The 12,870-nt window shown below is 35.2% G+C and overlaps 1 protein-coding gene across 50 annotated transcripts; it reads right to left on the bottom strand.

Moving 5' to 3' along the window:
* Positions 1-1,949: 1,949 nt before the first annotated feature.
* On the bottom strand, positions 1,950-11,404 carry LOC114335155 (polyubiquitin-C). Of its 50 annotated transcripts, XM_050662640.1 has the most exons (5): positions 11,122-11,404; positions 4,578-6,400; positions 4,017-4,121; positions 3,789-3,893; positions 1,950-3,560 (listed from the first exon to the last, which is right to left on the bottom strand). In XM_050662640.1, the coding sequence occupies exons 2-5, from the start codon at positions 6,397-6,399 to the stop codon at positions 2,062-2,064; spliced, it is 3,531 nt and encodes a 1,176-aa protein (XP_050518597.1). In that variant the 5' UTR covers position 6,400; positions 11,122-11,404; the 3' UTR covers positions 1,950-2,061. The 50 variants fall into 50 exon arrangements, with proteins under 50 accessions (XP_050518597.1, XP_050518589.1, XP_050518596.1 ...); XM_050662632.1 differs by lacking the exon at positions 4,017-4,121 and having other exon boundaries at positions 4,350-6,400; XM_050662639.1 differs by lacking the exon at positions 4,017-4,121 and having other exon boundaries at positions 1,950-3,332; positions 3,561-3,893; positions 4,350-6,400.
* Between the last annotated feature and the right edge of the window lie 1,466 nt (positions 11,405-12,870).

Consider the following 12,870-nt stretch of genomic DNA (forward strand, 5'->3'; position numbering starts at 1 on the left):
TTATTTTTCTGGCTGTTGATGCCATCGTTTTGGTTTTTTCTTTAGGTACCTATTTATTTGTTAGACGTAGATCCATACTTGAGGCATTTGAGAAAGCGATGTACCTACATTTCTCCTAGTTTGCTTGTTCTTCGAGCAATCTGGTCTAGATCGTCCCTTAGATCATAATTTTGTTAAAAATATTTGTCTATTCTAGCGTCTCGAACATTCTTTTCAAAGATTATGTTGAAAAGGATGAGGCACGCTAGCGCATCTCCTTGTCGCAGTCCAACATGCGTTTCAAACGTCTGTGATTGTTTACCTTATTATATTTATGCTTTGCAACCTCTACACATTGTGTAGATGTAGAATTCGTCCATAGGCTGATATAAAATCTATGAAGAGATGGCAGGTATTGATGTTGAAAACGTTGATTTTTTCCAGTAGGTACCTGCCTCAGCACAAAAATCTGGTCCGTTATTGGTCGATAAGACCTAAAACCACTCGATATTCACCAAGAAGCTCGTCTGAATAATATGCACTTTGTATACTGTGAAGAAGGGGTTGCATCAATAACAACTCTATACCTTCCTCATAACTATTAGGCAACAGTTTATTATACTTTACTTTTGACTCACTGTTGAAAGAAATATTATACATATATCAATATCATCTTTTGCATTACCCTAGTTTTTTGTGTAGAACAGTAACAGGATTTGCTGCTTTTTCAATATATATATATATATATATATATATATATCTTCACTACTTTCTAAAATCCTTAAATTTTCCTCTCATTTTTAATTTGATTTTCTTTTCAATAAAATTACTCTACTTTTTCCAGTTTGTTCATTTTTACCAGATAAGTCCTTTCACCTAGATTTACAGCATTTAATTTTTAAACAAATACCAGATGCAATAAGAAGAAAAATGAATATTGAGAAAAACTAAGGTACTTATAATATTGTAATGTTAACTGAAGAAGTGTATACTCTCGATTAATGAAAACAATCAAACTGCAGAAATTACAAAAAGAATTAGTGGGACAGTAATTGGTAAACTAAGCTTTATTGTAAAAAGATGCAAAAATCCTAATTCTATCATGGTATAGAGACCAATCTCTTAAGAGCGTAGGCGCAAAATATCAGGCCAATGCTTTTTAAATACATTCATTTTTTTAGAATCTTAAAAAAACTAATATTTTTGAAAAATTTAAACGCAGAATGAAAGATTACATTATTACCGAAAGTCCCTTAGAATAAAAAGGCAACTTTTGAAAGAGATATTCGATATTAAAAATTTTCTCACTCCTGTAACTTATTAAAACAAACATTGTACAAATTTTCAGGGATTTTCGGCCCTCTGCAGTAATGTAATCTTTCATTATGCCTTTAAACTTTTCAAAAATACATATGTTTCCTCAGGATTCGAAACAAAAATGAATACGTTTAAAAAGCATTGGGCCGAAATTTTGCGCCTACCTCTTAATTGACAAACCGGTTCAAAGAGCTATTGAGAGTCATGGTAAATACAACATTTGAAAAAAACCCAAGTAATGATCACAAAATCGTAAGCAGAAATGAACATGACAAGAGAGCGAAGAAGAGTGGACAGAGACTAATAAAATGGCAAGCAGGAGCACATAAATAAGGCATAGGAATGCCATACGAGATAACGAACCAATGATATTAAAGAAAAAGCAGAGGCTAAAGATAAGTACATAAACATCGACAACACATGAGAATGGGCCACAAAAGGCTGCTAAATAAGCCTTGGACCGGTTCAGAAAAGAAAATTAATAAAAATATGAAAAGTACAATATAAATTTGATTAAATAATTAGTGTTACATTGTTTCATCCCATTTTGTTGGGATTTAAAGACAAAATTTTCAAAATATTTAGTATTACAGATCGATTGTTACATTATGTATTATTTTAATATTGTGAATATAATAAATAAAACACAAAAATACTACAAAGATTTTATTTATTCCTTTGGTTTAATAATATTTAAGCAATGTGTAAATAAAAAATCAGCCTTTTAAAAACCACTGTCAGAAATAAACAAAAAAGTTTTGTATTTTAATTGCCTCCTCTCAACCTTAGTACCAAGTGGAGAGTAGATTCCTTTTGGATGTTATAATCTGACAAGGTTCTTCCATCTTCTAATTGTTTACCAGCAAATATTAAACGTTGTTGATCTGGGGGGATACCTTCTTTGTCTTGGATCTTTGCTTTTACATTCTCAATAGTGTCAGATGGTTCAACTTCTAATGTGATGGTTTTACCAGTCAATGTCTTGACGAAAATCTGCATACCTCCTCTCAATCTAAGTACCAAGTGAAGAGTAGACTCTTTCTGGATGTTATAATCAGACAAAGTTCTACCATCTTCTAGCTGTTTTCCTGCAAAGATCAATCTTTGCTGGTCTGGTGGGATACCTTCCTTATCTTGAATTTTAGCTTTCACATTCTCGATGGTATCTGAAGGTTCTACTTCTAAGGTGATGGTCTTTCCAGTTAGTGTCTTGACGAAAATCTGCATACCTCCTCTCAATCTAAGCACCAAGTGAAGAGTGGACTCTTTCTGGATGTTATAGTCAGACAAGGTTCTACCATCTTCAAGCTGTTTTCCTGCAAATATCAATCTTTGCTGGTCTGGTGGGATACCTTCCTTATCTTGGATCTTAGCTTTCACATTCTCAATAGTATCAGATGGTTCAACTTCTAATGTGATAGTTTTACCAGTCAATGTCTTGACAAAAATCTGCATACCTCCTCTCAATCTTAGTACCAAGTGAAGAGTGGACTCTTTCTGGATGTTATAATCAGACAAAGTTCTACCATCTTCTAGCTGTTTTCCTGCAAAGATCAATCTTTGCTGATCTGGTGGGATACCTTCCTTATCTTGGATCTTGGCTTTCACATTCTCAATGGTATCAGATGGTTCTACTTCCAAAGTGATTGTCTTTCCAGTTAGTGTCTTGACGAAGATCTGCATACCTCCTCTCAATCTAAGTACCAAATGAAGAGTGGACTCTTTCTGGATGTTATAATCAGATAAGGTTCTTCCATCTTCCAATTGTTTACCTGCAAAGATCAATCTTTGCTGATCTGGTGGGATACCTTCCTTATCTTGGATCTTGGCTTTCACATTCTCAATGGTATCAGATGGTTCTACTTCCAAAGTGATAGTCTTTCCAGTTAGTGTCTTGACGAAGATCTGCATACCTCCTCTCAATCGAAGTACCAAGTGAAGAGTGGACTCTTTCTGGATGTTATAGTCAGACAAGGTTCTACCATCTTCTAGCTGTTTCCCTGCAAAGATCAATCTTTGCTGGTCTGGTGGGATACCTTCCTTATCTTGGATCTTAGCTTTCACATTCTCAATGGTATCTGAAGGTTCTACTTCTAAGGTGATGGTCTTTCCAGTTAGTGTCTTGACGAAGATCTGCATACCTCCTCTCAACCTCAGTACCAAGTGAAGAGTGGACTCTTTCTGGATGTTATAGTCAGACAAGGTTCTACCATCTTCAAGCTGTTTTCCTGCAAATATCAATCTTTGCTGGTCTGGTGGGATACCTTCCTTATCTTGGATCTTAGCTTTCACATTCTCAATAGTATCAGATGGTTCAACTTCTAATGTGATAGTTTTACCAGTCAATGTTTTGACAAAAATCTGCATACCTCCTCTCAATCTTAGTACCAAGTGAAGAGTAGACTCTTTCTGGATGTTATAATCAGACAAAGTTCTACCATCTTCTAGCTGTTTTCCTGCAAAGATCAATCTTTGCTGATCTGGTGGGATACCTTCCTTATCTTGGATCTTGGCTTTCACATTCTCAATGGTATCAGATGGTTCTACTTCCAAAGTGATTGTCTTTCCAGTTAGTGTCTTGACGAAGATCTGCATACCTCCTCTCAATCTAAGTACCAAATGAAGAGTGGACTCTTTCTGGATGTTATAATCAGATAAGGTTCTTCCATCTTCCAATTGTTTACCTGCAAAGATCAATCTTTGCTGATCTGGTGGGATACCTTCCTTATCTTGGATCTTGGCTTTCACATTCTCAATGGTATCAGATGGTTCTACTTCCAAAGTGATAGTCTTTCCAGTTAGTGTCTTGACGAAGATCTGCATACCTCCTCTCAATCGAAGTACCAAGTGAAGAGTGGACTCTTTCTGGATGTTATAGTCAGACAAGGTTCTACCATCTTCTAGCTGTTTCCCTGCAAAGATCAATCTTTGCTGGTCTGGTGGGATACCTTCCTTATCTTGGATCTTAGCTTTCACATTCTCAATAGTATCAGATGGTTCTACTTCCAAAGTGATAGTCTTTCCAGTTAGTGTCTTGACGAAGATCTGCATACCTCCTCTCAATCTCAGTACCAAGTGAAGAGTGGACTCTTTCTGGATGTTATAGTCAGACAAGGTTCTACCATCTTCTAGCTGTTTCCCTGCAAAAATCAATCTTTGCTGGTCTGGTGGGATACCTTCTTTATCTTGGATTTTAGCTTTGACATTCTCAATGGTATCAGATGGTTCAACTTCCAAAGTGATGGTCTTTCCAGTTAGTGTCTTGACGAAGATCTGCATACCTCCTCTCAATCTCAGTACCAAGTGAAGAGTGGACTCTTTCTGGATGTTATAATCAGACAAGGTTCTACCATCTTCTAGCTGTTTTCCTGCAAAGATCAATCTTTGCTGGTCTGGTGGGATACCTTCCTTATCTTGAATCTTAGCTTTCACATTCTCAATAGTATCAGATGGTTCAACTTCTAATGTGATGGTTTTACCAGTCAATGTCTTGACGAAAATCTGCATACCTCCTCTCAATCTAAGTACCAAGTGAAGAGTGGACTCTTTCTGGATGTTATAATCAGACAAAGTTCTACCATCTTCTAGCTGTTTACCTGCAAAAATCAATCTTTGCTGATCTGGTGGGATACCTTCCTTATCTTGGATCTTAGCTTTGACATTCTCAATGGTATCAGATGGTTCAACTTCCAAAGTGATGGTCTTTCCAGTTAGTGTCTTGACGAAGATCTGCATACCTCCTCTCAATCTCAGTACCAAGTGAAGAGTGGACTCTTTCTGAATGTTATAGTCAGACAAGGTTCTACCATCTTCTAGCTGTTTTCCTGCAAAAATCAATCTTTGCTGGTCTGGTGGGATACCTTCTTTATCTTGGATTTTAGCTTTCACGTTTTCAATGGTATCAGATGGTTCAACTTCCAAAGTGATGGTCTTTCCAGTCAGTGTCTTAACGAAGATCTGCATACCTCCTCTCAATCTAAGTACCAAGTGAAGAGTAGACTCTTTCTGGATGTTATAGTCAGACAAAGTTCTTCCATCTTCCAATTGTTTTCCGGCGAAGATCAATCTTTGCTGATCTGGTGGGATGCCCTCTTTATCCTGGATCTTAGTTTTAACATTTTCAATAGTATCGGATGGCTCAACTTCCAGGGTGATGGTCTTGCCTGTCAAGGTTTTGACAAAGATCTGCATGCCTCCTCTCAATCTAAGGACCAAATGAAGGGTAGATTCCTTCTGGATGTTGTAGTCAGATAGAGTTCTACCATCTTCAAGTTGTTTACCAGCGAAGATCAATCTCTGTTGATCTGGTGGGATACCTTCCTTGTCTTGGATCTTGGCTTTCACATTTTCAATGGTGTCAGAAGGTTCTACTTCCAAGGTGATGGTCTTGCCAGTCAAGGTTTTGACAAAGATCTGCATGCCTCCTCTCAATCTAAGGACCAAATGAAGGGTAGATTCCTTCTGGATGTTGTAGTCAGATAGAGTTCTACCATCTTCAAGTTGTTTACCAGCGAAGATCAATCTCTGTTGATCTGGTGGGATACCTTCCTTGTCTTGGATCTTGGCTTTAACATTTTCAATGGTGTCAGAAGGTTCTACTTCCAAGGTGATGGTCTTGCCAGTCAAGGTTTTGACAAAGATCTGCATGCCTCCTCTCAATCTAAGGACCAAATGAAGGGTAGATTCCTTCTGGATGTTGTAGTCAGATAGAGTTCTACCATCTTCAAGTTGTTTACCAGCGAAGATCAATCTCTGTTGATCTGGTGGGATACCTTCCTTGTCTTGGATCTTGGCTTTAACATTTTCAATGGTGTCGGAAGGTTCTACTTCCAAGGTGATGGTCTTGCCAGTCAAGGTTTTGACAAAGATCTGCATGCCTCCTCTCAATCTAAGGACCAAATGAAGGGTAGATTCCTTCTGGATGTTGTAGTCAGATAGAGTTCTACCATCTTCAAGTTGTTTACCAGCGAAGATCAATCTCTGTTGATCTGGTGGGATACCTTCCTTGTCTTGGATCTTGGCTTTCACATTTTCAATGGTGTCGGAAGGCTCTACTTCCAAGGTGATGGTTTTACCAGTCAAGGTTTTCACAAAGATCTGCATTCTGTAACAAAAAGAGAACATAGTTAGTCTTAAATAACTTATTTGGCTTAATATATATTGAACACAGATACATGTTTATTTGAAATGAGGAAAAGAAGGAAAAAAATTCTACAAACAGAATGACTCTAAAAATAAACTACAGCCAGCTACACATAGAAAGATCAAGAACAAAACAAGAGAACAAAGTTAATAAACTGTAGACTACAAACAACATTGGAATGAATTGAAATAAAGTAGAAACCAAAGTAATTCTGCCAAATAGAAATAATCCAAAAGTAAGGTACAACCAGGTAAACAGAGAAATTAATGGAACCAAAAAGAAAGAGAACAAGACAACAAGTTCGGTAAACTGGTACAAATAAGTAAAGTAGAGGCAATGGATTTTGGCAAGAGGGCTGACCTTTAAATATAACGTAAGCTTGTGTACTGCATACGAATGACTCGTAGATTTTGTCAACTCATTACCACAGCCAGATAAACAGAGTACTTAATGGAACAAAGAGCAAGACAAGAGAAAAAGGTCAAACTGTAAACTGCAAATAATAAAATCAATTAAAATAATTCAGTAGGAAACAAAATTCTACAAACAGAATGAATCTAAAATTAAGGTACAGATAGGTAAACAGAAAAACTAATGGAACTAAAGAGCAAAACAGGAGAACAAGGTCAGTTATAGTATTTTTACTACAAAAGCGATATTATGTAGGTCAAAATGTTTGACGTAGGAGAACTGTCAAACCATTAGAATGTGACTTTTCATTATTGCCATGTTTATAATAAACATGGCAATAAAGAAACGTCACAATCTAATGTTTTGACAGTTCTCTTACGTCAAAAATTTTGACCTACGTAATATCGCTTTTGTAGTAAAAATACTATAACTTATAAACTACAAACAAAACTGGAATCAATTGAAATAAGAGTACGTTCGGACAACCTCAGTGGCTGGACAGCTAAGTGAGCAGTAGCATTTAGATGACTCGCTGAAAGTGCTACTGTGAGATTTACTAAGTGATTCCTACTTCTGCTGGATACAACCACTAGTCAGTCAGCCACCGAGGTCATCCAAATGTACCCAATGAATAGTAAGGTATATCGGTTCACAATTAGTGCCTAGACTTTTAAGCATAATAGGGAACTTGCACATTTTTTTATTACAGAATAATGTTGTTTTGTTTAAAAACGAGATTTCCAAAATTTTCATGCTTCAAAAACTCTTAATAACTTGAAATACAAATTTAAAGTCTTCTGCAATATAAAATAGTGTAAACAACCCATGACGTCACATAGTTTTATTATATAGTTATGATTATGGTTATATTTAGGTATATTCTTCTTCTCCTTCTTTAGTTTATTGGCCTCCACCTACTTGGGTATTTGGCCAGCTCATCAGCGCGGAATAAGGAAAAAATATTTATATTCTAATGACATTTATCCTTTGTCATTGTAATAATATATTGTATACCAGTTTGTTGAGATTAAAGTTTGATACAGTTTTTGAAGGAAAGGAAAGGTTTCCTATGAAAAATAAAACCATTTTGTAAAAGTACAAGTTTTCTATGAATAGTTCAAATGATCAAAAACACTTGTGACGTCACATAACTGTATTTTCTACTGACGTTTATAATATCTAATTTAAAATTATATACAATTTTTCATTATTTATTTACAGACCGAAGTCCATTAGTACATGATACAATTAAATTAAAATGTCACACAAATTAGAAAAATAAGATCTAGTAGGTACAAAATTGGTAAATACATAACAAACAATAATAAAGAATAAAATTACTTGCTCTCATTTAACAATTGAGAGCTAGAACATTTTGAAATTGACAAATACAACTTATCCTAGAACAAAGACAATAACAGTAACAGTAGTTGACAAATCAGTCTTGAAATTAGAACATTAAGTTAAGTATAAATGTAATTGTGTGGAAAACGCAGTAAAGTCGTTCACAAAGAAATCAATTTGCGGAGATAATGTGTTTGCTAATTTAATAGTTTTAGAGAGATAGGAACTTGAACCATAATTTGTGCGGTTAATGACCTCGTGGAAGGTGGTCACAGGACGGGTGGTTCTTGAAGGTACATGTAGACCAATTTTATTTAAAAGTGGGATACAGAATTTATGACCATGAATTAAGTTATATAAGAAGCAAAGATCTTTATGTTGACATGTGATATTTTGTTTACTTTGTTGGTACAGAATGTAAACATATAACCAGATGATGTCACAACACGTTTTAGAGGCCAAACGAAAGACAAACAAAACTTTTTTATCTTTGATATATGTTTATGTTCTGTTGTGATTTGTAACATTTTTTTGAATTTAAAATTTTATGCAAGTTCCCAATTGAGGGGTGGCAGTGGCAAACCATAACATTTGAAGTGCCACTTGACTTGAAATATTTTATAAGTATGCTAATAACTGGCAAAATAGCGCAAAAGATGGAAAACATAATACATTGCGAAACAAAAAGAGATGAAAATGATTGTTATAAACATATAAATTGTCATTACATTACATAGTTTTCCACCTTTAGACGTCTGTGACAGGATTATTTTATAAAATTCTACTGTCACAGTGACAGTTGTCATACTCCTCTGATAGGGTTAAAGGTGAGAAACTATGTAATGTAATATGTTTATAACGATAATTTCCATCTCCACTAGTTTCATCTCTTTTTGTTTCTCAATATATTATGTTTTCCATCTTTTGCGCTATTTTGCCGGTTATTAGCACGCTCATCACTGTATATGATTAAAACGTAAGTGCTAACCTTTACTTGCACTCTTTCACTGTATTCAAGGTGGGAGGCATCTCAAAAGCTTGAGCTTCAAGAGTGCAAGTAAAAAATGGGCACATATCGGGCACATATCGTCTTTGTCAGAGCCAAACCTCGTATATACTATGGAATTTGTATGTACATACAAGGTTTGGCTTTGGCTCCGACGACGACAATATGCAAATAAAGACTGACACATACAATGTTTTAATAATATGAAGCTTCAGCTCCAGTGGCACTTATAACGTTCCCTCAATTATGGTAACCAGTAAACAAAATCCAATGACCCTACAAATTATATACAAGATATGGAGATATTCAGTACTTAATTAGGATTTAAGTTGGTCCTGATAACTTACAAATTTTAAACAATAGAAGATTTATAACACGGGGTTATTTTTTTTACTTTACCATCATTGTTAAGAGGTCAATAGGATAATGAAGGCACTATATTTGAGAACCTATAGCACTGTTTCACATTACAGTGGAACCTCGATTATCTGTCAGGGCATCGGACCAAGGGTATGACGGATAATCGAAAAGACGGTTAACAGAACATTGACGAAACTTAATTGATCAAACCACTAAGTGACACAATCAATGTTCGAATTTGAATCAAATTTAATTATGGTGACACACAGATATTGACTGTAATAATTATTGTGCTGTGCATTTTTATTTACTTGTGATTCTAAAACACAGGGTATCATTTATCACCTATTTAAATTGAAATTTAATCCAGAGCCCTGAATAAGAACAAAAATTATTTACATAAAAAAATGGGGTGGTGGCATAACTGCACATGTACATTTCAACGAACTTCGTTTGGCTTATGGCAATGCTCAAACAAAATGAATTGATGACTAAATTTTTACGTATGTAGTCAATATAACTTATGTAGGTATGGACTCTGATGGTTAACATAGGTGACGGTTAATAGAGAGACAGATAATCAAGGCTTCACTGTATAAGAATTTTGACAGTGCGACGGTTAAAATTTACATAGTGGCTCCAGCAATCATATGGAATCTTTCTCCCTTCACCGCTTGAAACGTTCGGCGAAGGGAGAAAGATTCCATATGATTGCTTGAGCCACTATGTAAATTTCAACCATCATACGTTCAAAATTCTTATAATATCAAACAGCCCATACAAATAAGTAAGGTACAGCTAGGTAAACAAAGAAATTAATGGAACAACAAGCTAGACAACAGACAAGGAAACAATCTGATGAACAATAAATCTAATGTTTATGTTGGAAATGATTGATTTTAAAGATGTAAAGAGAAATAGTGGGATTCAACAAGCAACTAAATTTTCAGGAATATGATGAAATATCATGCAAAATGATGTGAGATGAATCAACTAAGTAATTTTCAATTTCGCTGTATGGAAAATACTCCGAATCATGAGAACATCAAGTAATTGCGTGGCGTGATAATAAAAATACTAAAAATATAGAACAATAAAGACGCTACGTCACAGGCAGAGGTCGATCAATACCAGCTGACACAAAATGGCGTGGTACATTTTCTTTTTTTTTTTTTTTCGTTTGAACCCACATCACTGGTTTGAACAAAAGTAGGCAGAACTTCAACTTTCAAGTATAAATCGCTTATAAAAACAACAAAAATGACCTTTTGTCCTAATTTAGAGCACCCTAAATATAATAATTCATGTAAGCTACGCCCAAATTTGTTAATGTCGGAACATTGTAATTTTTTGTCAAAATATCTTACGAATTTACTTAAAAATATTGATTTTACTTAATTTAGTCTGAATGTGATTAATTAATAAACACTGCACAAAAAACGTAGAAAACAAAAATATTGTTTGATCACGTCACGTCACGAGAACACGTCAAATAATATATTTTCCATAATATTATTGTTGAAATTTACCAAATGCAATTACCATTTACATGAAATCTTACCTCTTCTGCTATTTTTCACAATACACTTTAATATCTACTCTCTTATTTTTTATTGCTTCAAAACTTTAATCGATTTTGTTCTAAAAATGCCAAACTTCCTCGGTTATATAGCTTCGGTTCCCCCACTCTTTACCTTAACGAACCTATTCTAGAACAAAAACTTTGTATTTGTTTTGCTTAACTACGTAAAGTTTGTTAATAAAAATAGAATTCTAAGAAGTAAAAAACTCAAAGTATCCTATTTCTGTAGGTTTGCGCAAAATTCTTACGATAGATTTTGAAAAAATGCCAAAAATATGGTATTTTTCTATAGGGAGTTTTGAACAGTTCTGAAATTATGTTGGTTGTTCTGATAATACAAAAATCAATATTCAAAACCTATGGAAATTAAAATAAAAAATTTTTTAAGAGTAAGATGAGTATAGTTTATGGTCCCTAGAATTAATTGTTTTCCTGTATATTAAATAAATGACCAATTCTTTACATAATTAAATTTGTTTCTAGACTAGCGTGAAGTTAGCATCGTTTATCAAATTCATAGACGGAGGAGATCACTAATTGAAGGGCATTTAACCCATAATACAAAAAAAAAAAAACAAAAATTGCTTTTTGCGTTATTAGTAATTTCATTTCATTATCAATACAAAGAAAATTCTTCTTCTTATCCTTTATAAGCAATTCTGCTTGTTCATTGGCGGATTGATACCTCTATGTATTGTCACTCCATCTTTTGCGCGGTCAGCAGATACTTCTTCTACCGATTGGTGATTTATCTCTTGCTATTTTGAACAGACGTGTCTCTCCCATTCTGGTTATGTGGTTATTCCATTATTTTTTTATTTAGTGTCCATTCGTTCATCCACTGTACGCAATGCCGGATTTAGGCTACTTGCTGCCCTAGGCCAAATTACCGTGAGCGGCCCCCGATAACTTCATGATTATGTAATTAAAGCATAAAGCACATTTCATATTAATACATAAGGTTGCCGCCCTCTGCGGCCCCCTTTTGCTTGCGGCCCTAGGCCGCGGCCTACTCGGCCTAGTGGTAAATCCGGCACTGACTGTACGTTACATTGTCTTCTAATGTCTTCACTCCACAAAGAAAATAAGTGGAGCTGGAGCTAACTCATACCTATGTGGGAGAAAAATAGACGCAGCAAACTGGCAACGGTTGGCAATGGATAGGATTGACTGGCGTAATAGACTTGGGAAGGTCGAGGCTCTTTCATAGGGCTGTAGCACCATTGATGATGAACTTATATGTGCGTGACAGATCATATGCACAGGTCACAATAGGAAACAGAAAATCGATGCCATTTAGTATAACATCAAGACTTGGACAAGAAGACCCGTTATCACCGTTGCTGTGCAATTTAACAGTAGGATACATAAGGATAATAAGTAAAATATCGTCTGAGCTAACACGAAAATTTGCGAATCAAGGATCAAATGCAGTCGCTAATTCTGCAAGAGACGTGAGAGAGGTGTTTTCACAACTCGAGGAAGAAACAGGTAGTCTGGGTGTTCGAATAAATGAAAAGAAAACGAAATACATACTTATATTAACCAAAAATCCAGGACCAAGAGTTACGCAGAACATAACTATTAATGACCACGACCACAACTTCGAAGTAGTAAAAGAGTTTAATGCCTGGTTGCACCAACAGATTTTACGCTCCAGCTTGGCTAATCTCTATACTTGTAGATAGGGCCTAATTGAGTATCACTTACGTTGCACCATAATTTTAG

The sequence above is a fragment of the Diabrotica virgifera genome, chromosome 9 (genome assembly GCF_917563875.1).
Source record: "Diabrotica virgifera virgifera chromosome 9, PGI_DIABVI_V3a".
In the NCBI taxonomy this organism is placed as follows: Eukaryota; Metazoa; Arthropoda; class Insecta; order Coleoptera; family Chrysomelidae; genus Diabrotica; species Diabrotica virgifera.